General features: G+C 39.3%; 1 protein-coding gene across 3 annotated transcripts; it reads left to right on the top strand.

Annotated features, from left to right (window-relative positions):
• The first annotated feature begins 884 nt into the window (after positions 1–884).
• On the top strand, positions 885–23,991 carry tsc22d2 (TSC22 domain family 2). Of its 3 annotated transcripts, XM_053233452.1 has the most exons (4): positions 886–2,766; positions 10,476–10,529; positions 16,866–16,917; positions 18,948–23,991. In XM_053233452.1, exons 1-4 carry the CDS (start codon positions 1,583–1,585, stop codon positions 19,173–19,175), a joined length of 1,518 nt encoding a protein of 505 aa, XP_053089427.1. In that variant the 5' UTR covers positions 886–1,582; the 3' UTR covers positions 19,176–23,991. The 3 variants fall into 3 exon arrangements, with proteins under 3 accessions (XP_026792506.2, XP_053089427.1, XP_026792505.2); XM_026936704.3 differs by lacking the exon at positions 10,476–10,529 and having other exon boundaries at positions 887–2,766; XM_026936705.3 differs by lacking the exons at positions 10,476–10,529; positions 16,866–16,917; positions 18,948–23,991 and adding an exon at positions 7,257–10,455 and having other exon boundaries at positions 885–2,766.
• Positions 23,992–25,578: the final 1,587 nt, after the last annotated feature.

The raw sequence follows: 25,578 nt of genomic DNA, 5'->3' as shown, positions 1-25,578 counted from the left end.
TAACAGCTGTAGCTGTTATCCACAGTAGCTCCTGATTTCCACTTTGAGACCCATGCTTTTATGGAATGACACCTTTTAAAATTACAGTCACATCTGAAATTTGCTGGACATGCCAGATATTCAATCGTAGTCCATTATAAGTGTTGATTTGAACTTTCTATGGTTCACCATTTCACCTTTTCAGGGATTGTAGTGCAATTACGGTCTAAAAACTACATATCCCATCAACACCCGTTAGCATTAGCTGATAGTTTCTTGTCTGTAACTCGTTCCCTTAACGATATTATTATAGGCTTTTGGAATGATATAAAAATAGATCGACAATAAATCAAACGCTTTTAAGGCTTTAATTAAACTGCTCTCGTCATTTGTACACCGCTAACTAACTATCTAGCTAGCTAGCGCGGAAATCCGCATAGCTAGAATGCCCGGATACAAAGACGACATCTGATTGGTGTAGACGATGCTTACGTATGTACTTGGCGAAGAAAAAAAAAAAAAAAAAAGGCCTAGAAACACACACACACACACACACACACACACACACACAAAACAACCTGGTATACAAACTATGAACCTCAGGATACAGATTAAAGAAAAAATTTTTTAAAAAAATTGGTGTTTATTTATTTTTATTAACATAAAATAAAGACATTAAATACATATTCATTGACAGTTTTTTTTTATTATTATTGCTAGGCTTAATACAAAAATAGAAACGGTATATTACTAAAGTTGTGTATAAAATGTAAATAAAAATCACTATATTGATTAAAAAAAAAAGAGCTTAATTTTTCCAGAAATTTCCGGAAATGTTTTAGTGACATCAGCGGTGACGTAGTTACGCTCCTCAATACGCTATTTACGTACTCACTCACGTAACGCCCGTAGATGCCTGTTGCGCTCTTTACCCAGCATGCACCGCGAATTTTTAGCCATCTTGTTGAGAGGTGGAATTTTTTTTTTCTTCAGAAATTTTGCTTCCCGAACTCTGTGAGCCCCGAATCACTTTTACTCACAGCGTCTTATCGTCTCGTTGGCGTCTTCACGAGCGAACTAGCGCGAGTCGCGATTTGAAAAATGAGATATTTGTAGTTGTGGTGTGAAAGCAAACCGTTTGCAGAAGTGTTTATTATTATTTTTTTTTTATAAGATGCTAAATGTGAGGCCGGGGGGAAGCGGGCCCCCAGCTCGCGCCTCGGATTAAAGTGGCAGCTCAAGCCCGGGAGAGGCGTTACCCAGCTCGGCCTAGTGTGCACCGCGGACCCGGGACGGAGGCCGGTTTAATCCGGTTAAAAAAAACAGTCAGTATTAAAATCGAATCTGGATTTTAAACAAATTTTAATGGCCATCTCTTGGTTTGAGCGATCGTTAGGAATGCAACAGGACAGAAGAAGAAGAGGAAGAGCGATGACGTATGATCATTTAGGTTAACAGCTTAAAAACTGATTTTGATCCAACGCCACTTTTTCCCTGAGTTGTCTCTTCTTTAGCTTGTAAACGGAGTGCGTTTATTTTTTTAGGCTCCGCGTGTTTAAGTAGGGCGTACATTTGTCTACACAAGTATCTTAACACTTCTAAGATGTCAGCCAAGAAGAAGAGCTGCTTCCAGATCACCAGCGTGACCCAGGCTCAGGTGGCCACGGTTGGCTGCGCAGATGATGCCGAGAGCCTGGACGATCCGGACGAATCCCGGACCGAGGACGCGTCGTCGGAGATCTACGAACCGGAAGTGTGCGACCGGAGGAGTTCGGCATCGTACAGTGCGTTGAACAGCGTCGGAGAAGGCGAGGCGGCTGCTCACAGAACGGCTCACCCGGGACAGTCTCACCAGCCTGGAGGTCCTGGTGCAGTGGGTGGTCCTGGTCAGCAAGCCACCTCCACCACCACCAGCTGCAGCTCACGCTTCCGAGTGATTAAGCTCGACCATGGCACAGGAGAGCCTTTCCGCAGGGGCAGGTGGACATGCACAGAATTCTATGAGAAAGAACCCGAGGTGGCGACTGGTAGGACTGCAGAGGGGACCAGGCACGTCAACGAGCACGCCCCTGACCGGGATAGCGGATTAGGCGTCTCTGTAGTGGTTCAGTCCAGCCAGGCCTCGGATGTCACCACCACCACCACCATGCTCGATCTGTCAGCATCGCATACCTCTGTGCACCCTTTCGAATCCGGTAATGACCCCGGTAAAACGGCACAGCCGGCTGTTCCCCCTCAGGCTCTTCTCGCACCGGGCTTAAACCAAGGCTCTCACGTACAGATATCACCCGTTACTCCACAGGCTTATCAAAATCAACCGCAGCAAAATCCTCAATTATCCTTAGGCCTCCACATGCCAAGCCAAACTAGCATGTTGCCCGAGTACGGACAGCAGCACTTGCCCCACGCTGTCCCCATGCAAGGGGAAATCGGCATCTCCATACCAGCCAGCCAGTCGGGAGCTTCTGTTCCGACCCTAATGGACTGGGCGGGAGTGATGAGCGTGGCGGGGATGCCGCCTCTCGCCCCCGCAACTTCGGTTCAGATCGGACAGTATTCGGGTGTACCCATGACGGCTGGCCAAAATTCACCTGTTCCGAGTGCAGTAGGCATCCCAGTGCCCGAACAGAGTCGGAGGAAATCGGACGCGGCTGCCTCTGCCCCCCTCGTTGCCCCTGTTAAAGAGGCTGGGAAACCCTTGATTACGGAGGAGTTGCCCCTTATGCCCAACCCTGGGGTGAACAGCCTGTTTGGGATCTCCATCCCCATCGACGGGGACGAGGACAGGTGAGCACTCATTCACACTCGCTCTAGGGAACTTCACCTCCCTTGTTTACATTCAATCTAGGGAACATGGTTCACCCTTTCTTTTCTTTCTTTTTTTTTCATACTCAGTTTAGCGAATATCACTTTCTTTCTTCTGAAATTCTCTACAATTGTTTACAAAGTCTATCAATTTTTTACTCTCTAAACCTGGCAAATTCACATCACTCGTTTACATTCAGTCTAGGAAATGTAGTTTACACTTAGTTTTGTGCACACTCCTAATCTATGGATTCTCACATCTCTCATGTATGCTAAATTAAGGAAGTAATGTCTTTTAAAATTTTTATTTTTATTTTTTTAAACATTGGGGACTTGTATATATCCGTTGGTTACCATTTTAATCTAGTGAACTTCCCTTTGTTTGTTTACACTAAATCTAGCAAACATATCTCTCTTTACGCTCCAAATCTGTAAAACTCATTTACATTTAATCTATATAACTTAATATTACTTGTTTACACTCTATCTAGGGAGTGTTATCTTTCATTTAGGGAACTTGACATCACTTGTTTACACTTAGGGAATGTCATTTCACTCATTTACTCTACCTGAGGAATGTCATGTCTTATTTACACTGAATCTAGGGAACATTAACTCCCTTGTTTACCATAACGGGAACGTCATCATTTTACACTCAATTTAGAGAATGCCCCATGCATTACTCTTATTTACACTCAGTCTAGAAAACTTAACATCACTTGTTTACATTCGAGCTAGGGAATGTTGTCTCCTTTACACTCAGTCTAGGGAACTTGACATCACTAGTTTACACTCAGTCTAGGGAACTTGACATCACTAGTTTACACTCAGTCTAGGGAACTTCATTTCTATTTTTAAACTAAAGCTAGGGAACTTCACAGCACTCATTCACACTAAATCTAGGGAATGTCACGTTTGTCATTTACACTCAGGCTAGTGAACTTCACATTACTTTACACTCAGCCTAGGGAATGTCACATCTCTTGTTGACTTTCAATCTAGAGAACTCATTGACAATCTGAAGAACTTCATGTCACTCGTTTACTGTTAATCTAGAGAAATTCAAGTAAGTTCTCTGGTTTACGTTGAATCTAGAGAACATCACGTCTCATTTACACTAAATCTAGGGAATTTCCCATGGCTTGTTCACTTTCAATCGAGTTCCCTTGTTTACACTTAATATAGGGAAAGTCATCACTATACACTCAGCTTAGAGAATGCCCCGTCTCTTATTTACAGCCAGAATAAAGAATTTTGTATCTCTTATTTACACTCTGTCTAGGGCACTTCACGTAACGTGTATATACTCGATTTAGGGATTTACACTACATTTACACTACATGTAGGGAACCATCCATCATTTTCACTCTCTCTTGGAAAAGCTAGCTCTCTCTTTTACCCTTTTTCTAGGGAATAGCACTCTCTTTTTTGCACTGTATCTGGAGAACTTCACTTTTTTTATTTAGGGAATTTAATGTCTCTTTTTTTTTTTTTTTTTTTTTTTTTTACAATCAGTCTAGAGAACCTTTTTTACATTTAGGAAACTTCACCTTGCTTCTGTAGACTCTTTTTACTTCTGTAGTGTCTTGGAGGGGGCCGTGACCTAAAGTTTGCTGAAATAATTTAAATAATCGAGGATTGGATATTCATCAACGTTAAGCTTGTCGTATAATGATTCGTACATATTAATCTAAGCCTTTGAAGGGAGGAAGTTCACTCATTTGGGGCCCTTTAAGGCCGAGGATTCAAGCTAAGGCCAGCTTGTTATAAAAATAGCCTCCTTTTTCTTTTTTCTTTTTTTCCACACACTGAGTTTCAGCTTAGTGCACTTGTTTCGTGATGACACAGAAATAAAGAAGTGGCTGGTGTCCAGCTAGCATGCTAATCAGAAGTTCACTTTCCAGTTCCTTTATTTTAGTTATACTCAGACTCCTCATTTGTCTTGTTAAACCCCATTAAAAAAAATTAATCACATGCACTTGGTGAAACGCTGGCGATTACATCTTGAGGTCATTTGCAGTGTAGCACGAGACATAATTAAATTCTTTTTTTTTAAAAAAGGAACAGAAAATCACAATCTGTTAATCAGGATCTTGACGCCGTTGGAGTTATTTATCTTCTCACTCATCAACATTCGTGTAGGAAAGCTATGTAGCAACTTGGTAAAGTAAAGTGTGTGTGTATGTTGCACACCCGAGGGCACAATGGTTAGACGAGATTATGACAGAGAACGTTTGGCACGAGTTCAAAACCAGAAATACATACTTGTGGTTGGTGTGTTTCAGGAACTCAAAAGTGCTGATGGTGTTGTTATAATAATCGCATATCATCTGCAGGCTACAGCTGTGTACCGATATTATCTTATTATGACTGCTATTAATTATTGCAGGAATTACGATGTTATTACAACTTGTTATAAATTCTATTCATAAGCAGCAGCGCGTCTGATAATGGTTTATTATGGTTTATCCATGGTTTATTAGAGCTGTCACAATTTTGTAAGTACTCTTACTAACTGTGGTATCCCTGTATTATGCCCCCCCCCCCCCCCCCCCCCTTTTTTTTTTGGGTTGCCCTGGTTGGCAAGTAGGGAGCCACTATAAGAAGGAATTAGTGGTTGGGATTTATGGGTCAGGCTTTAGTGGTTGAGGTTTAGTGGCCAGGGTTTAGTGGTTGGGGGTTGAGGGTCAGAACTTAGTGGTAAAATTTAGGGGCCAGGCTTGAGCAGTCGGGGTTTAAGGGTTGGGATGCAGCCATTGGTGTTTAGGAGTCAGGCTGTAACGGATGGGATTTAGGGGTCAGGCTTGAGCATTCAGGGTTTAGTGGTTAAGGTTTAGAGATTGAGCTTGAGTGGCCGAGGTTTAGGGTCAGGCCTTAACTGTTAAGGTCTAGGCTTGAGCAGTTAGGTTTAGGGGTCAGGCTCGAGCAGTCAGGGTTTAGGGGTCAGGCTTGAGCGGTCAGGGTTTAGAGGTCGGGCTTGAGCAGTCAGGGTTTAGGGGTCGGGCTTGAGCGGTCAGGGTTTAGGGGTCAGACTCGAGCAGTCACGGTTTAGGGGTCAGGCTTGAGCGGTCAGGGTTTAGGGGTCAGGGTTTAGAGGTCGGGCTTGAGCAGTCAGGGTTTAGGGGTTGGGCTTGAGCGGTTGGAATTTAGGAGACTGGCTATACCAGTCGGGGTTTATCAGCTGGGTTTCAGAGCTTGGGCTTTATGGTTCATGGTTGAGCAGCCAAGGTTTGATTGGTCATGGTTTAGCAGCGTCTAAGTGGTCTGGTTTGGGGATCAGTCTTGAGTTATTGGGTTTCAGGGGTCGAGGTGTAATGGTAGGTTTTTAAGTGTTGGGCTTGAGTCAGGGGTTTAGGGGTCTGGCTGTAGGGGTAGGGGTTGAGTTGGGCTTGAGTGGTTTGGGTTTTAGGGGTCAGACTATAATGATAGGGATTTAGGGGTCAGACATGAGCAGTTGGGGTTTAGGAGTTTGGCTTGAGGGGTCAGGGTTTTGGGGTCAGGTTTGAATATGAGTGTTTCGGGGTTGGGCTTGTGTGGTCAAGGTTTAGGGTTTGGGTTTTAGCCGTCAGTCTTTGGCGGTCAGAATTTAAGGGTTGCGGGTTTAGGAGTCAGGCTTTGCTGAATGGAGTTGGCTGGTCAGGTCTTTGGGTTTAGAGTTAGGGTTAGTGGTAGTTGTTAGTGGTAGTTTATTGACTTTCCAAAAAAATGTACATTACTTGGTAATGCTGTAAAGGTTTTTTCTTCTTGGGTATCATTTGGTTAGAAAATGGAACTAGAATTTACTGTAAGAATAAATGCTGGAAGGTGTTAAGTAGGGTGAGTTCTTTATGCTAAAGCATTATAGTAAATGTAGTAGAGATCATCACACTAATACCGATAGTTCACAGATGCATAATATTGCAATAAATACTTTACAGTTTAGTGCATAAATTATTGCATCTAATTTAAACATATTCTTTTTTAAATTAATTAAATGGAAAGGATGACGTGTCTGAAGGAAACAAGATGTGCAGCTGGGTCATTTATTGCTCAGCGCTGCTTACCACTGCAACAGTATTCTTTCTGCCTGCCTATGATGATGTAGCTTGTACATATGTTATTAGAAATTAACGTGAAATTAAAGTGTTGTGGTTTAGAAGCAAAAGCAGTGAAGGATGTTTGCTGATGCATTTTTTTTCCTCTTTGACTCGGCTTCCTCTCGAAACAGCAGCCTTTCAGTTCCTGAGTTGCATATTCATCCTCTGCTTCAGAGGAAATGCAGTGGCACAGTGTGTGAGCCGCTTTGATCTGTATCTCTGTGCACACTCCAAGATGCAAACCGTCAACCACATGATACTTCTTCACACACACCGGCTCCTGTTTTACCTGTTCTTTACCGCTGCATTTTTTTAAATTAAAAAAAAAAAATTTTTTTTTTTTTAAAAAACATCAGTCTTTTTGACCAGAGACATTTGCATGTTGATGCCTTTCAGCTGCTGGTATCCGAGATATGTCAGGATTTCCCCACGCCCAAGAAAGCAGCCTTTTTCTGTATGACTTTCATGGACCAGGCACTGATTTGACGGATGATGGGCAAAACATCATAATCGGACTTCAGTGAATAAAATAATCAGTTTCAATTACATACTTTGTTTTTGAATGCGTTTTATCGCCCTCTAGTGTGAACTTGTGGTTATTCGCTTCACTCTTCATTCAAGCTTGAGTGATTTGTTGGTCAGTGAATTTGCCTGTGTGTGTGTGCGCGTGTGTGTGAGTGATGGAGAGCATTGTGTATAAACCATTTAACACCCCTACAGGTGACAGTGTTCCCTCAGTCGGGTCATCGTCATCAACATTCCTTACCTGTCTCTGTTTTCTACCTTTCTTTACGAACGACACGCCAAACCCCCTGCAGCTGTCAGTGGTTATATGAGAAAATCCAGCAAAAAAATTTATAAAATTAAAAGAAAGGAAAAAAAAAAGAAAGCATAGCATTATTGAAAGATGAATTGAATAGGATATTGTTGTAAAAATATAAAACAGGTTTTATATTTTAAAAATGGTTGGTTAGACCTTTTTTTTTTTTTTATAAATATCACCTTGTACCCAATTGGTCCACAACACAAACATTGGCACAAACATTTTTGTTGCTTGTTAATTCTGGATATTTTACAAGCCTTTTATTTTCCGTAATTAATAGCAGTATGATCATGTTGTGAGTTTATGATGTTAGTGCGATATCGTGTGTGGTGTCTGTGTCATTGATTTTAAACATAAAATACATAAAATAAAAACAGCAGACCAAAGACCAAAAAAAATTGGATTTATTTTAGATGATGTACAAGGTACCTTTAGATTTGTCCAAAGTATGGACACTCTTACCAAAAAAAAGTGCTCCACTTGGAGTCTAATGCTGCCTTCAACTCCTATTGGTTGTAATAAAATATATAGGCTGGTACTGTCCATTAAAGGTGCTGTTTGTAAAAATGTTTATACCTGTAATAATGTGTAAACATGTATACATATATCTGTAATGATACGATAATTTCAAACACGCCTTGCAAAAGTTTCATTTGCAATTATTTTATTTTAGGCTTACAAAAAGGTTTATTTTTTTATTTTTTTTTTTTTACGTTTTTGCTTTTCTCTCAGCGATCTCATGGCACGTGTGTAGGGAGAATGGAGGCTCGTCGACGGTTTCATTGCAGTTGCGATTGCAGACAGCAGAGGGCTGTAAATGATACAAACCGCCCCTTTAAATTCACACCCACTACACACTTCAGCTATGGATTTTTTTTCATGTATAGTTTTATTCAGGACAAACAACTTTTACACGGATTAGGGTGCAAATATATTTCACTTTCACCGCACGTACTTGTGCATGCGGCCGCTATGTGAGCGGCATTGTTCACATACTCACTTGCGTAGCTTATGTAATTCTGGAGAATTAAAAGCAGCATCCACAAGACAGCACATCAGAACCAAAACATCTCTGTTCATCCCTGTTTCCAAGTCAAACCGTAATGTTTGGCGATTTCAGTTCCGTTTCTTTTTAAAACTTGATGCTGTCGACGTGATTGTTGTCATGGTCCGGTTCTCTAATAGAAAACCCTCACCATACATTCAAATATATTTGCTAATCTAGAAAATTCAGAAGAGTGGCATTTAGAACAGACCTTTCTGTAGGTTCGAAGAGGTTTTTAAAATCCAAACGTTAACCGTAATAAGAAAACCATCAGTGTTAGTACTCAGTAATGGTCTAGAGTAGTAAATAAATATGAGATCTGACACATGACATTAGTTTGTTTACTCAGTGACACAGTGTATTGCACAAGTTTTGCACCATGTGGACACATCATACACAAGTGATGCACCAAATAAGCTAAATAAATCAGATAAGTCAGTTTTTAAAGTTCTTGTCAGTTCATGAGATGTGTTTTTTTTTTTTTTTTTTTTTAAAAAGAAGAAGAAGAAAACATGGCCTTTTGTGCATGGGAAAGCAGACTTTACATACAGGGTCATCTGAAGTTTTCAGCTTCTACATGAAGTGTTCTCGGTGAATCTCAACAGCCAATAGGAGTGCAGTAGGCGTGGCTGGCTGTTTCTTCCTGGTGCAAAAAAAATGCAAAAAGGCAGAGCACTGTAAGAAAATAAACATCTATACAAAACCACTCCTACTCACTAGTTTCGATGCCAGGCTGGACGCCTACTCACTAGCTGGCGTAAATCATGTCTGAAAGCATCTAGGTCACTCGTACTGTCCCATAATGCACTGCATATAATTACGATTAGATTAGAGTCCAAAACAGTGCAGCCTCTGAGATAGAGAATACTAGGGGCTAGGGTGCAAGTGGTGGAAAAAAAGGTATCGACCACGCTGCATCTCCAAGACTTTCACAGACCTGAGCACCCCCAGCAGAGATGATTTATTATGTCTAAAATTAGTCTGAGTCCTCCATGCAGCTCTGAGAAAGCAGAACATGTTCCAAGATTTCTAGGAAAAGAGTATGGTTTACATTCACACACTGAGGAACCCAGCAAAGCCACCTTCCTCCCTCCCTCTCTCCCACCTTCCCTCCTTCTCTCTTTCTCCCCTCCCGTACAGTACAAACTGTACCCTATACACTCTGTAGTGTGAGAGAGGAATGCATCCCTGGGTCCGTGATGATGATAATGATCCTAGCTGAAAGAGAAGGACGATGTGATGGAAAGAGAGAAAGAGTGAACAAAGTATACTGTACGGTAGAGATGGTGGGATGAAGGAGAGAAAAGGATAAGAAATACAGGAAGAGAAAAGTACTGAGGCAAGAAAGACAAGGTGCAATTAAAAAAAAAAATTCCAATGTTAAAACAAAAAAGTTCAACTTTTCAGAAAAATGCCAAGTTACACGTTTTTTTTTTTTTTTTTTTTTTTTTTTAAATAAATATCCTCTCGACCAATCAGGCATTACTGAGAATAAATTTAATCAAGCCAGCAAGCCAGGCTAGTAAGTTAGTTGGTACTACCTAGAAATGTTAATTATGGTGTAGCTATTCATCAATTATTTAATGTGTTTGGGTTTGACATTTTAATAAAAGAACATATCCACTGCAGGAGTAGCAGGTGTTCCTCTTCACTTCCCCTGTCCTTCTTTCTTCCTGACAGTCTGTCTCTCTCTCTCTCTCTCTCTCTCTCTCTCTCTTTCTCCTCTGTGTGTGTGCTTGTGGAGCAGGAACCCGTCTGCACTTTTCTACAAAACCTTCCAGCCTGGCGTCAGGCTTCAGAGGTACAGTATGTGGGAGTGAGCTTTAGCTTCAGCATCTAGCGTGTGCTGCATGGCATGGTGGTTCCAGCCAGCTGTGGCATTTCATGTAACTTAACAGCAGCTTAAGCACACGAGCAAGCGAGCGAGCAACATGTAGACAAACTGCGAGCAGCTGGAACGGGCTGTTTTTTTCCTGCTTGAGTTCACTAACAGGCTGGGATTGAATATATTTTATATTTTGCTGTGTGTGTGTGTGTTGTGTGTTTTTGGGCTTTAAACTTGGTTTGCTCCTAACTATCGAAGGTTGGCGATAATATCGCAGCAACCATAAGGAAGCAAAAGAAGGGGGCGTGGCCAGACATGCGTAACATCATTACAGAAGAAAAATTACCCTAGGTTCCTTACAAGTCTGTTCTAACTGCTAGTCGCTAAAGATTAATTACCTGTTCATGAGGTAAGGAATGCTTACACAGCTGAAATCGGGACTGTAACTAAACGTAGCGAGTTATTATCTGTAACACAAATAATGTGAAATAAGATTATATAAATGCACGTACAATGGAAGCTAAGATGCGTCAGAGAAAGACGTGTCATTCTGCTCAAGCTTTTAACATTCATATAGAGATGCAAGAGAAGCAGCACAATTTATTTTTGTTGAACTTCAAGCTGCATACGTCATGTTTTCCTGCAGACGTCCCGATATTAGCGTTAATCGCCCCAAGCCGACGTTTGCGTACTTGATAAATTTGCACACCCGAATGTAGTCAACCTGCCGAAGCCCCAAAGCCTGTGCACACCAAGCGTGAAGTGTTCCTGAATGTCAGCTTTTAAAAGAAGCAGGTGCTGGATTCACTTCTTTTCACTTCAGATGTTTCTTACTGCTTGCCTACGAATTCTCTCTTCTCCTCTTGCATTTTGAATGTAAGCATGACTTTGGGATCAGACGAATTTTTGAAACAAAAGTAAAGAAGTCTTTGGAATTGTGTTTTTATGCTGCATTCCACGTACCTCAGAACTGCGAATGACGTCATTTTCAGCCCCCGTGCGTCAGAGATGCAAAGCAGGTGAAAAGAAATGCGGGCTCCTCCACATTCGACTTTTTAGAGCAACAAGCTAGCTAGATAACTGATGAGTGATGTATATTTACCTCGTCGAATTTGTATAGTCAGAGTTTTAGATTTAACAAGCGCATATGTCTTGTATAATACTTGTATATGCACTGTAACGTTAAAAGGTATGAAGTGCTGCTGTGTTTTACTGCCAATGCTCTGAGCAGCCATTTTGATTTGACGTCACTTGCTGAACTTGGGTGCTGAGGACACTTTCCGATGTTCCCAGGAATTCCGACGTTTTTTTTTTTTTTTTTTTTTTTACTTTTTTACTTTTTACTCACTTCTAATCCCTGAACTTGTGGTGAGTTTCTGTTGTGTGTCGTTATAAAGACGTACTGTAGACTCACCTCAGGTTCACGCTACGCTCTATACGAACTTTGTTTAAGGAGTTAAGACATTCAGAGTCGTACACTGTAACTATTAAATTATTTTAATGTCCCAGAACAAGACAGGTTCACTTCAAGTCCATTTCCTCGCCGCTGCCGCCTCCAGCTTGATTGTTAGGAAACTAAATCTACATCCGCATTTCTCTAAAGCATTTCTCTAAAGCATTTCTCTAAAGCATTTCTCTAAAGCATTTCTCTATTTGACCTGAACACAAAGACGTGTGTTGTGTGTGAAGTCGTGACTAGCCATAAAATATTCCTTTTAATATTTAATCTTACATTTGAATATTCTCAGCGAGAACGTGTAGCGGTGCAGTGGTTTGTTTGTGTTTGTAATAGTAATATACGGGGAAAAAAAATGTAGACGTGAAGAAAAATGTTGGACGTTGCTTAACGCAAGATTTTTTTTTTAAAAAGTGGGGAATAATCAGAAAATAATTGTAACTCGAAAAGTTAAAAGGAATTCACACTTTAAAAAATTTACATATTATTAAATTAAAATTTGTTCGATATTCTCATTCATCTTGCTATATTTAAGACTAAATTAAGAATTTAAAAATGTATCATAATATAAAATAAAAAATAATACATAATAATAAATATATTTGTTATAATTGCATACAAATATTTAAAATTTTTCAATAATTATAAGATTTTTGTAATGTATCTAATTTGATTAATTAAATTAATTATAACATATTAGAAAAAAATTATGAAATTTTATTAATTCATTTTCATTTATATGTATCATCATTCCCCTTATAAACATTTTAAAAAATTTATTTTATTAATTTATTTTCCCCCAGTTTACATTGTTATTCACTCCTTCATGTCTCACATCCAGGTAGTTATTCATTATTCCCTGGCATCCTGCTATTAGCTGAGCAAAATTAATTTTTTATTATTATTATTATTAATAATAATTTTTTTCTTTTTCTTTTTTTTTTTTTTTTTTTTTTAAATTTTGAGTGTGGTGTTTTCCGCCACCTCATTGTCCGAGTAAAGATTGCAGAAGCTTAAAGAGACAAAGACAAAGGCGTCCTGTGTTTAGTCTCTGAGCTGCTGTGAACCTTGACTGAGGAACGGCGTGTACCTTCAGGAGATTTAGTGTTCGAGACGCCGTGTTCACGTCCACCATCACGGGTTTGGCGCTGACGTACAACTAACCTGCCAGTGTACTCACATGAACTTGTGTGTGTGTGTGTGTGTGTGTGTGTGTCCTTCATTGATTTGTTGATTGATTCAGACATTGATTCATTACCGAAGTGATTCATTTCTGAAGTTATCGGTACGTCTTTCAAATATCACAAAACATTTACTATCACGATTACACGTTAATCATCTCATTTATTACTATTCTCATATTTTACTTGATCGTACCTAGACTAACTATCATAATGACAAGGCAGGCGAGGTGTCTTTAAAAGGGTATGTTGTCATATGGCAACTAGTGCTGGGTGATTTTCCATAATTAATTCGGTTAATGGTCTAATGTACATGTTTGTCTAATATATATATATATATATATAATATGCATATTTACATTTTTAATTAAAACATCCAGAAATGTTATTTAAAAGTTTAAACCAATACAAAGGAAAAACACAGCATTCTTAACCTGGTAAACGCCTCCTACAGCCTGAGCTTCTCCCAAACACTACCAAGATAAACAGGCAGCACTTTATCGAGGACTGAGCTCGTAGCAAAGAAAGGTTCAAATATCACTTCAGAGATATGGAACTGGTACAGGTTTGAAAAGTCAGTTTTATGTAAAATACAATGCTGCATTACATCCGAGGCGGAAATTCGCCGGTCAAATTACGTCATTTTCGGTAGTTGACACCCCCACGTTCGTGTTTTGTTAGCTAGGCAGCTAACTCGGATGAGTGATGTATATTTTCTTTCTCAAACAGCAAACTGTATAGTCATTGTTTATGATTTAACATCCAAATATGTCTGTATGTTGATTAATCTAAAGCTAGTACTTGTATATAGTGTAACTCATTTAAAAGTAAGAAGTTTTACTTCTTAAGTTTATTTGGGATGCTGTGGAAGGAACTCGGAGTTGAGAAGAATACCCCAAGCTGACTTGTTGTGGTGGCATTTCATGTCACAAAAGACATGCTCCCCAATTCGAGAAAGAAGGGTTCACTAAAAAAATATAAAACAGATAAATATTTATCTTTATAAGTATAGAACAGATAGCAAAAATATTAACAGCGCAATCTAAAGCAAATAGTTCAAACAATGTGTTTTTTTAATATCCTTTCTTTAAATATCCTTTATTTTAAAGAACTGTTGCACTATTTGCTGTTGCTGTCTAATAAATAAAAAAAACTTTATAAATAAATTGTTGTTGCCAAAACCCAAGGTTTTTATTTATTTTTTTATTTTTTTTGGGCGCAATATCGCCCAGCCCTAATGGCAACACCTTACAACAAAGGAAATGCGGTATAATACGTGTGGAATAAGTCAAAAATAAAAAATAGAAACATGCATAAAAACAAGCGCAAAAAGTGCAGAAATACGTACAATAAAAACAAACGAGGAATAACAGACTAATATAAGAACAAAAGTGGAGTAATGCGTCTTCTTTACAAAAAATGTAAAAGGAATTTCTGTGCACTTGTCAAACTGGCTAACGTGGATCATTTAATATATAATATATATTTTGCTAAACAAAAACACTCATTTTTCTGGGGGAAAGTTATACAACGCCAGAAAGTTCCTTAAATGCAAAAGATTTTGTAAATATTTCCTGCATGCAGCGTACATAGCGAGCAAAAGACGTGTTTACTTTGTTTTTGCGCACTATAACTTTTCTAAAATATGTCCGTATGGAAACTCTGGTGATGTTTAATCATTTTTAACAAAAACAGACCTGTCGTTTCGCTCATCTAAGCGATGAAAGAGGACGAGGACGCCTTGCAGCTCTAAGACGTTCCTGCTTTAGCTACCGCTCTTTATTACAGAGAAAAATGGGATTGTTGTGGAGAACATGTTCAGCACTAATACAGACACTGGGGCGGTACCGTGTAGCGGTTGCGCAACTCTGAGACTCCGCCCCCTCACTGAGCTTTCCTTTAAAGAGATTTGGGTTACTGCTGACACCTCGCACACGCACACACACACACACACACAGACGCGGCTGTCCCGGGCTTCACCGTTTGAGGAATGATGTATTATACTCTGTCGTACGTGCTGCCTGGCTCTCGTGGATTACGCCAAAGCTCGACGAGATGTTTGGGTTCTCACACACATTATAGGTAACTAATAGATGTGTATTATAAATATTAAAATGTAGCAGAAGAATGTACGAGATGTTTGGTGTATGAATGCTTTGCTGTCGAGATGGTTTCTTGTGCACGGGAAACTTGCAGGAGAATTTTATTCTGTTCCAGCAGCAGGTTTTTTTTTTTCTTCTTTTTTTTTTTTCTTTTTTTCTCTTCCCTCCCTTTTTCTTGCACTCTGAAGCAACCACAAACTACCCCCCACCCACCCAACCTGGTCCCCATAAACCTGCTAGACTGGAACTGGAGCTGAGGAAGCGATGATGTACGAAGCTTAGGGGGAACCTCAGTTATTTATCTGACACTTATTAAAGCGGTGGTGTGCAACTTTGAAGGCTTGAAGCCTAGTGCATGCTTTGCGCTCCTGAGTATCACCTGAAGCAAACTCCTGAAATCCCGATGGGTGTGTGTTAACCAACAACATTATAATAAGCGCTGTAATAAGTGCATAGTTAGTTTTGTTCGACTAATCCTACGTTCACGAATAAGAAACAGGCGTTTGTTCATTTCACAGAACCACCATTTTCTCAATTCTATGATTATTTAAAGATTATTTATGATGAGGTAAACCAACAAATCCAAACAGTTGGCTCGAACATTTCCTCTGCCCAATCCTAATGGCGTGTGTGTGGTCCGATTTTTCTTCAGTTCCGCGCCCACAGCTTTAGTTCTTTTCTGCAGTTAGGTTCTGTTTACTGTTTAATGCGTAAAAATGAAGGAAAACTTACAAGCGTGGTTTCATCCTGTCACATACGATCTCTCAATAAACATGTATAGAGACATTACGAAGGAAAATAAAGCTTGGAAGGAAGTAGAAGAGATGATTGGTGTCGCTGGTGAGTGTACAGCGAGTTTGTAGCTAGTGTGTAGCTAGTACAGTTAGAATGTTTATCCACTCTGAGAATGAAGCTAGTACGAAGACAAGAATGCAACTTCACGTAAATCAAACAACCGATTTTCTCACTGATTAGCACGTTATTTAATTTGTCTTTAAATAGTTAGCTTAGAAGCAATAAAAATAAACTCTGTACAGGCCACACCCATAAGCAACAAACTACAAGCGGCATTTACACGTGAAACTTACAGACCTAGGAGACGCTGCGTGATGGTAAATGCGTCTCAAAGCCAAAGCGCTTCAGATCCTCTCTGAAGCTCTTCCATGTGGTTCAGGGGAAAAGGTTCTGTGACCGTAAGGACGCGAGTTCAAATCCCAGCGTGCAACACAATGCTCTTTCCGGATCTCTCCTGTTAGGGAGTTGGAGTTGGGTGGAGTCAGGTCACGATCACCTGGAACCCTTTCCTGAGATTTGAGTTCACAACCTTCTGGTCATTGTTACCTTGATCTACAATCAGAAACTTGTAGCTCTGTCCACTTCATTTTTGCTTGCTTACTAAACTTAAGTAGCGATGCTAAATTATCTCCGTTTGATATTAAAGCGCCTGTTTGAAACATTTTTTGAGCTCCAACAGTGACGGAATGTACTGCATACACAACCTTTGATGACCTTCAACACTGTGCATGGTGTAAACTGTCGCTTGTCCTGACTTCTCTTTCCTTTTCTGTTTCAGTGCCTCTGGAGCGAGCGTCGTCGCCATCGATAATAAAATAGAGAAAGCAATGGTAAGTACCTGTTTCAACAATATGATAAAACGCTCAAACACTGATATAAGAACTTTCCTGGTGGGCGTGGCCTAATGTTCTAATGAGCACACTTGATTGACAGGTCTCCGAGACTAAACACAAGCAGCGAAAATCAGGATTCAGTCTCCATGTAGCAAGTGACCAGTTTTAGTTTTACACATTAGCTACACTCACCGGGTTAGCTTTTGCTTGCTAGGCTAGCTCACTCAGTGGATTAGCTTTTGATTGCTAGGTTAGCTTTTGCTCACTATGTCTGTCAGATTTTGCAAACTACGTCAGCTTTTGCTTGCCATGTTATCGTTCATTCAGTAGGTGAGCTCTCACGCTCTAGATTAGCTTTCCATCTTTGCCATCTTTCGCTCGCTAGTTTCAGATGTTAAAGCATAAACTCAGTTTCAATTAAAGTTCTCTGGGCGGGAAGAGTGACATCAGCCTTGTGATTGGTGAGATTAGAGCTTATGTTAGCATCACTCAAGCTTGGCCCTGCCCACATCACACAGCAGGAGGCAGAGTAGAAATTGGAAAACAGAGTTAAGTTATTTATCATTTAGCTATTTACAGATCTAAATTAAAAACAAGTGATGATCTCTGACTTGCTGTAGAAGTCTTTCACACATGATTTCAGCCTGATGAAGCCGTTTATAAACGTGAAGAGGGGCAAGAAGATTTCAAAAATCAGGTTTACAGAGGTACCGTGAGAGAAAGCTCACCAAGACGACTGCACGGTGTAAAGGAAAGTGTTTATATCTCTGAGGAAGGTTCTGTTCGTGTGTGTCGAGTGTGCATCTGCTGAAAACTTCACACACACACACACCCACACACCCACACACCCACCCACCATGCTCTTCGACCGCAGGTACTGGTGAGAAACGCTGCAGGACAAACCTGTACCTGTGATGTATTCAAATGACACAAAACCAGAATCCAACTGTCATCTTTTTTCTCTATAAGTAACACACACACACACACACACACGTCCCAACATGCAGCTCCGGCCTCCGGCTTCACCTCCGGCTTGTTCAGCTGAAAACTGAAGTACATTCCGTGTGTACGCCACAACGTTAAAGAGCAACAGCTTGTGAGGGAAATTTGTTTTAAGGTGTAACAATAATCTAATCAGAAATGTTGATCATATTGATGTCTAAACAATGTCAGAGTTCCTTTATCAGCTTCGAGTTGAGTGTATACCCAAGTCATGTGCTTTGATGTTGCCTGGGAACTAGGGGCGGGGCTTATATATGATTGACAAGCTATCACAGGTAGAAACAAATTGAGCGAAAGTTTTAGCTAATTGAGAGCATGAGTAACGTAAATTGTAACAGTAAAAATGCAGCAGGTTGAAAAGTGTATCGTTACACAGCTTATCCCACAGCGCTGTCGAGTTCTGGACTGTGATTGGTCAGAAGATGTTGATTAATTTTCTAGAGCAGCAGCTCTGACAGTAGCTCAGGTTTATATTACTGCGCTCGCTCTAATAGGTTACCGTTGCTATAGTGACAGCTCATAAAACAGGGACGTGTACTGCAGATGCTCCACATAACCCGATTTTAAAAATGTGTGGAAACGTTGATATGTGAGGAGACGTTTGTGTAACATTGATGGAAGGAGTCTCCAGTGTCAGCGCTTTGTAGCAGTCAGAGGTAAAGCTGTAACTTTAAAATTTCTGGGTTTTATATTCGGTAATACGATAAGCTTTGATATTTTTTTTTTATTTGTCTTATTAACTTGAAGAGAGGAAAAGACAGGCTGGTAAGATGTAGCTGCTGTAGCGTAAAGTGAGAACTTGTTCTAAAACCTTTAACATTAAATCTGGCTCTAAAAGGATAAATATTCGTGATGTCTATAGAAGAGGAATAAAACACTTGGAGCTGTTACTGTTGGTAAATAATCAGCTTCAGGGTGTTAAGAGTAACTCAGCTTCATCACACCACCGTGTTGTTGATTGTTTTTCTGTAACAGTGTGACACATTGTGTGGTATTCGTGACTCTAAGGCCTCTCTCTTGTGCAGGATCTGGTGAAGAGCCACCTGATGTACGCCGTGCGCGAGGAGGTGGAGGTGTTGAAGGAGCAGATTAAGGAGCTGTGCGAGAGGAACTCAGTGCTGGAGCGCGAGAACGCCGTGCTCAAATCTCTGGCCAACAGCGAGCAGCTGTCTCAGCTCTCGGCTCACACGGCCTCTACGTCATCACCGACGCCGGCCTCGAACCCGCCGCAGCCCAGCGTCTCCTCCGCTTAACCATCACACGCGTCCACGAGCACGTCGTCGCTCAGCACCAGCTTTAACCAGCAGCGCTTCAGTATACATGTGTGTTTGTGCGCGTGTGTGTGTGAGTACATATGAGTGTGTGTGTGGGGACCAGAAACGATACAGAAGTGTTTCGTTCTTTCTTTGTTTTTTTTTTTTTTTTTTAAAGAAGAAGAAAAAAAAAAAAAGCCATGAGAAGGGTTTATTTTTTAAAGCCGTTTTCGAGCAAGAGTCTATTTTTCGGAGCTGATCATACTTCATGAAAGGAAAAAAAAAAAAGTATAAAGTATATATTATTATTTTTTTTGCTTGTGTCAAATCACCAGTCAGTTATTTATTCGAGGGCTGCTACGTTCACACGTCCTGACCGTAACGAAACGTTTTTCTCTCACTCGACCCAGTAAATTCATTTTAAAAAGAACCGAAGTGCAGCCGGCAAAAAAACACACACACACACACGCGTTTATAATCACACACGTCAGATAAAAGCAGCGGGTTCAAACACTAACGGCTGTTGGTTTTTACCTCTCAACTGCGAATGTGAAGGGGTCACATGAGTGAATGTACATGTATTTCTTTTTTCGTATTGTAAAGTGTGTACAGAGAGTGTCCTTGAAGAAGAAGTGAAGAATGATCTTCAGTTCTGGGGGACAAAATGGAAAAAAAATATTTACGAATGAATTTTACTGCGCTCACGCTCTCTCTTTATACCCTGACGCTTTTACGTTTTTGCTTCATTTATGCTTCACATCCGGGCGCTTGAAATGAAACACAGCCGAAGTATCTGATCTGCGCTTTCAAGCTAAATGCTTCGGCTGTGTCTCATTAATTCGAAAACACAACTGCGGGGTTTACACTGTACGACACTGATGCGATTGATTATTTATTTATTTTTTTGCCTAGTGGCTAAATTGTGTATGAATTTGGTTCGACAAATGTGTTATGATGGATTTCTGATCTAAATGGGATGATTTTCATAAGTGTAGGAGCTCAGCGTAAAAACGAATACAGATAGAAGAAATGAAATGGAGGGGGGGAAAAAAAATACATTAAAGATAGATATGACACGTCAAAGCTCTAGTACACAACGTCCGAGGTGACGGAGAGGATTCCAACTTCAAAACGATTTTTTTCAGCTTTCCATGGCGTAATCAGAAATTAATTTCACAGGTGAGGATGAGGAAATGTGCGAAATAAAAATCATCTGTGCAAATAAATTAAAGTGTGATCTGTCAACGTTGACGTTAACATGTGTAGGAAAAAAAATACCTTTATGACCGCTCCACTGAAAATGATTAAAATAACACATTGTTAATCATTTAAATTGTAGAAATTTACTCTTCCCGCGTTTCATCGGCACTCACTTCGGCATCCCTATGCTTAGAGTGTAGCTAGCTGTAGCTAGTAGGCTTCAAACAGAAATTTTGCAACCCCAAAAATTACTGCATAATGTCCACAAATAAACAGTTGGAACTGTCAGAAACTAACCTCAACACCTCGGTCCAGTTCATGCTTGGTTAAGAATAGGGCTGTGCCATATCGTATCGTCCGTGATATACCAGTACATTTCCTCCCCATGATAAGACTTCGTCATCCCGCAATATTGACGATATAGCTGATGACGTGTTTACGCGCCGCAACGTGGGCATCTCGGAAGGCGAGGTTCCAACCCTGGACAAGGAAGAAGAATTAATCCCCAAAAAACGGAGCTTCCTTTGTAATATGGAAGTGGTTCGGATACAGAAGATCAGATGCGAGTCAGACGGCTCTCGACTGTACGCTGGTGTGACTTGCGGCCAAAAAGATAGTGATGAATGTTACTATTTTCATATCGTCATTTAAATCGTTACCGCAAAAAAATACCATGAAATATCGTGATATAGTTTTAAGTCTTTATCACCCATCCCTAGTTCAGAATAGGTGCTATGCAAAGTGTACGATTGGGGAAAGAAGTCACAAAGGGCCTTTGTGCACCATGAAGCAGTAAAATTATATTGATGTGTTACAGGCTGCATGAGTGAACAGCTTCACGGTTTCACAGAAATGGTAGGGATGGGTGGGGGAAGCCTCAGAAAGCTTTAAGGCTATTCCCAGATTGAGCCTCAGAGTATCGAAAAACAGCAACATCTTGTGGTTTGCAAAAATTAGAGCAATGATAAATTCAAGAGCGTTGATTAAGCTGCTTCTGATAAAGCACCCGCATGATGTAGACCTTCAGTCTACGTGCACAAATAGACTAACAACAAATAGACTACTTATTAAAATGTGGCTATAAGTATAGAAGTAATTTCTATTTTTATGTCACGTACACCCGAGAAAAGCATTTAGCTGCACGTCGTACTGTGTATGGTTGTGTATGTGACCAATAAAATTTGAATTAAATACTAAATAGGTGCCAAATATTATAATATTGATGCAATAAAATAATGCTTAACTAGTGGTACAGTTCGGCAAAATTCCAGTCCCGACACTCAACCAATCCAACTAACGACCCATGATGTGAGGTGGCGTTTCGAACCTTCTGACACTCGAAATGATCATGTGATTCTCTGAAAACGATACAAACCTCGATACGGCGCTTCAGTGAGATTTCTTCTGCCTACTCAAAACACACGTCAGAGCCTCCGTATCAAATCCAACATCACTAAAGGATGGTAATAGGTTTAACTTGACGTTGAGGGAAAATGTCCAAAAGAAACATCAAAAAAAAATTGGATTAAAATTGAGGTGTCAGAGAAAACTCGAAATTGAAAAAGAGAATAAATAGAAATAGATTTTACAATGTCTACCATGGAGGATGAGTTTATAAAGAAAAGATACAGAGCTGTGATTTACTGTGATTCTATTACATTATATTACTAATTGTACAGGTACATTTTACTCTTTTTAACTGAAAAAAAACCTCTTGGTTTAATTATTTTTTTCTTGTGAATTTTGCATTTATTATTAAATACTATTACATTTTAAAACAATTCAATTCGAACTTTTCAATTCAACCTTGTTATGAAGCCGTTGGTTGTGACCGTAACTGACTGCAGTTAAGCTAGCCGCTCTTCACCATACCACTGAAAGTCAATTCAACTGCACGGAAAGTTTGGGGGTGTGGCTTTTAGACACTTTGCGGTAGTAGTGCCGGACGCTGAAAAAGTAGTAAGAAAATGGCAAAACTGGTGCCAAAACAGTAAAATCTTCAGAATCGCCTAAACATTTGTGCAGTTGGTGCTGCCACCAAGCAGTGCCTGACCGATTCCCCACTCAGAACCCTCCATCATGGATTCTTTCGCCAACTCTACAAAGTATGATAGAAGCAGCTTCAGGTGGCGAGACTGCACCAGGACAGGAAGTACCTGGCCTTGTTTTAAAGTGTGTGTAATAGGCATAACTAAGAAATCTTGTTCACTATTATGTTGAATCGTAATTGGTTGCACATGGTGATGTCCACGTATGAGCCTAATGACAAGTTAAAAGCAGCTGATTACAAGATCTGAGGAGATTGGAGGTGTAGCTCTTTATCTTCAGATTTAAAAACATTTAAAAAAAAATAAAAAAATCATTGTCTCAGTTTCTGTGAATTTTCAGTGCATAAATTAATCCAAACTTGGCTAAAATAATGTAGCTAATTAATAACATGAACCCTTTACAATTTGATCTCCATCGTCGTGTCTTGTGAGCGCTAATCAGATCATCGTACAGTGTAATCCCCAAACGACGACTCCCGAACGTGAAGCACAAGTCCAACACCTTGGCTGTGTCTCAATCCAGTGCAAAGCACACACTGGGTTAGGGTTAGGGTTTTGATTAAAATGTTCGTAACAACGAGACAATAATCTGACCTTTGCTGTGTTTCATTTAAACGTGCCTAACTAGAGGCGCAAATCCGAAACATCGGACCGCTTTAAATGAAACGCAGCTGACATGGAATTCACGTCATGGCTGTGTTTCATTCAGATATCTGTAAATATGAGGCACAATCTCAACATTCTGGTTGTATTTCATTTAAATAATTCCGTAATGTGAAGTGTAAGGCCAACAAATAAAACATTCTCTCACGATTAGTACCCTGAAAAGCAACATTCTAAACGAGACACAGTCGACGTCTGACTTGTGCTTCATGTTCGAGCCTTTTAAACAAACTGCCTCGGCTGTGTCTCATTCAGAAGTTTCTAGATACGAAGTACAAGTTTGACACTAGCTGTTTTTCTTACACAGCCAAGGCGAAAGACTTGTCATTCTTCTGATTAAGGTTCTTCAAATGAGACACATCCGACACTTTTTTTTTTTTTTTTTTTTTTTTTTTTTTTTAATCTTTTCAGGTTGGGATGGGGGTTTACAAAATAAAAAAATAAAAGCTGTGAAAAATCGTTTCAACCGACTTTGTAACCAAAGATGCAAAGCAGTGTAATTTTTTTTTTTTTTTATTTTATGCACATTTTGTTGTTATTGTTCACAATTGTCGTCGCTTTTTAGCATGTTCTTGCATGTTCTAGTATTTTCTTCTTTTTTTTTTTTTTTTTTTTTTTTTAAATGTCGAACCACTTCCATACCTCATGTTTGTATTCTGGTTGTGAGATAGGCTGTGAACAATGTCATGACAGGGGGAGCGGAGATTGGGGGGGTAGGTGGGGGGGGGTAAAAAGAAAAAATGAAAACTAGTGTTCTTTCTGCGCACTAGCCAGCGGAAAAAAATATGAAGTGAGCCATGTTTTTGTTCCTTTAAATGGTGTTGGAGTTTCATATGCCAATAGTTTTGTTACATTGCAAAAACAAATTTAATGTATTTAAATAAATGCAATATTCAAACTCCTGACACTGCAGGGTTTTTTCCCCGAGGCTGCTTGTCAATCAAATGAGACCTTTTATTTATTTCATTACCTCTAATTTATTAGAATGCCTCATAATGACTCCTATTTATTATATTACCTCATTACATTGCCTCATTTATTATACTGGGTGTCCCAGAAGTCTCCATACTTAGAGGAAATTAACGCTTTTTAGCAAAATGTCTACCAAAATTTCTCGTACTTAGTTTATATATTTTTTTTTTTCAGATAGTAAACTCATTACACTACCTCATATTTATTATAGTACCTCATTACACTACCTCATATTTATTATAGTACCTCATTACACTACCTCATTTATTATAATACCTCATTTATTATAATACCTCATTACATTACCTCATATTTATTATAGTAACTCATTACACTACCTCGTATTTATTATAATGCCTCATTACATTACCTCATATTTATTATAGTAACTCATTACACTACCTCATATTTATTATAGTAACTCATTACACTACCTCATATTTATTATAGTACCTCATTACACTACCTCATTTATTATAATACCTCATTTATTATAATACCTCATTACATTACCTCATATTTATTATAGTACCTCATTACACTACCTCGTATTTATTATAATGCCTCATTACATTACCTCATATTTATTATAATACCTCATTACACTACCTCGTATTTATTATAATGCCTCATTACACTACCTCATATTTATTATAGTACCTCATTACACTACTTCATTTATTATAATACCTCATTACACTACCTCATATTTATTATAGTACCTCATTACACTACCTTATTTATTATAACTCATTACACTTCCTCATATTTATTATAGAAGCTCATTACACCACCTCATATAATACCTCATTACATTACATTATTTTTATTATAGTATCTCATTACCTCATTTATTATAATACTAATATTTATTACAATACTTCATAATACCTCATCATAATACCTCATTACACTACCTCATGTTTATTGTTAGTACATTACATTAACTAATTTATGATACCTCACATTTATTATATTATAGTACCTCATTACATTACTTTATTGTAGCACCTTATTACGTTACTTCATGCATTATAGTACCACATCTTTATTGTAGTACCTCATTTTATTACCTCATATTTATTATAGTACCTCATATTGATAACACTACCTCACATTTATTATAGTAGCTCATTTATACTAGTAGATTCCAACAAGCAACACTTCTTTCAGTACAATTGCTGATGGCTTCTCAGTTTTTACTTGCTTAGTCTTGTTTTCCATTAGGGGTTTACTGCCTGCAATTCTGCGCTAAAGCGCACCCTACTGGTACAAAGGAAAAATTCAGCAACTACCACTTGGGTTAAAATTAACTTAGGACATATTTTTAAAATTTTATGAAGGTGAGCACCGTTCTGTTTCAGAAAGGACTGAAACATTCTCGAATCATGAGTTGAATTTGCCAATCCTGAATAAGAAAATTTAGGATTATTATAAGGCTTTATGGTGAACTCCAAAAGCCTTGATCAGCTGATCCACAAAAATGTGATCAGTAGGAGCAAAGACAAAACATTATTTTT

The sequence above is a fragment of the Pangasianodon hypophthalmus genome, chromosome 4 (assembly GCF_027358585.1).
Source record: "Pangasianodon hypophthalmus isolate fPanHyp1 chromosome 4, fPanHyp1.pri, whole genome shotgun sequence".
Taxonomy (NCBI): Eukaryota; Metazoa; Chordata; class Actinopteri; order Siluriformes; family Pangasiidae; genus Pangasianodon; species Pangasianodon hypophthalmus.
Note: the sequence above shows the minus strand (reverse complement) of the source record. Positions and strands in the feature narration are given on the sequence as shown.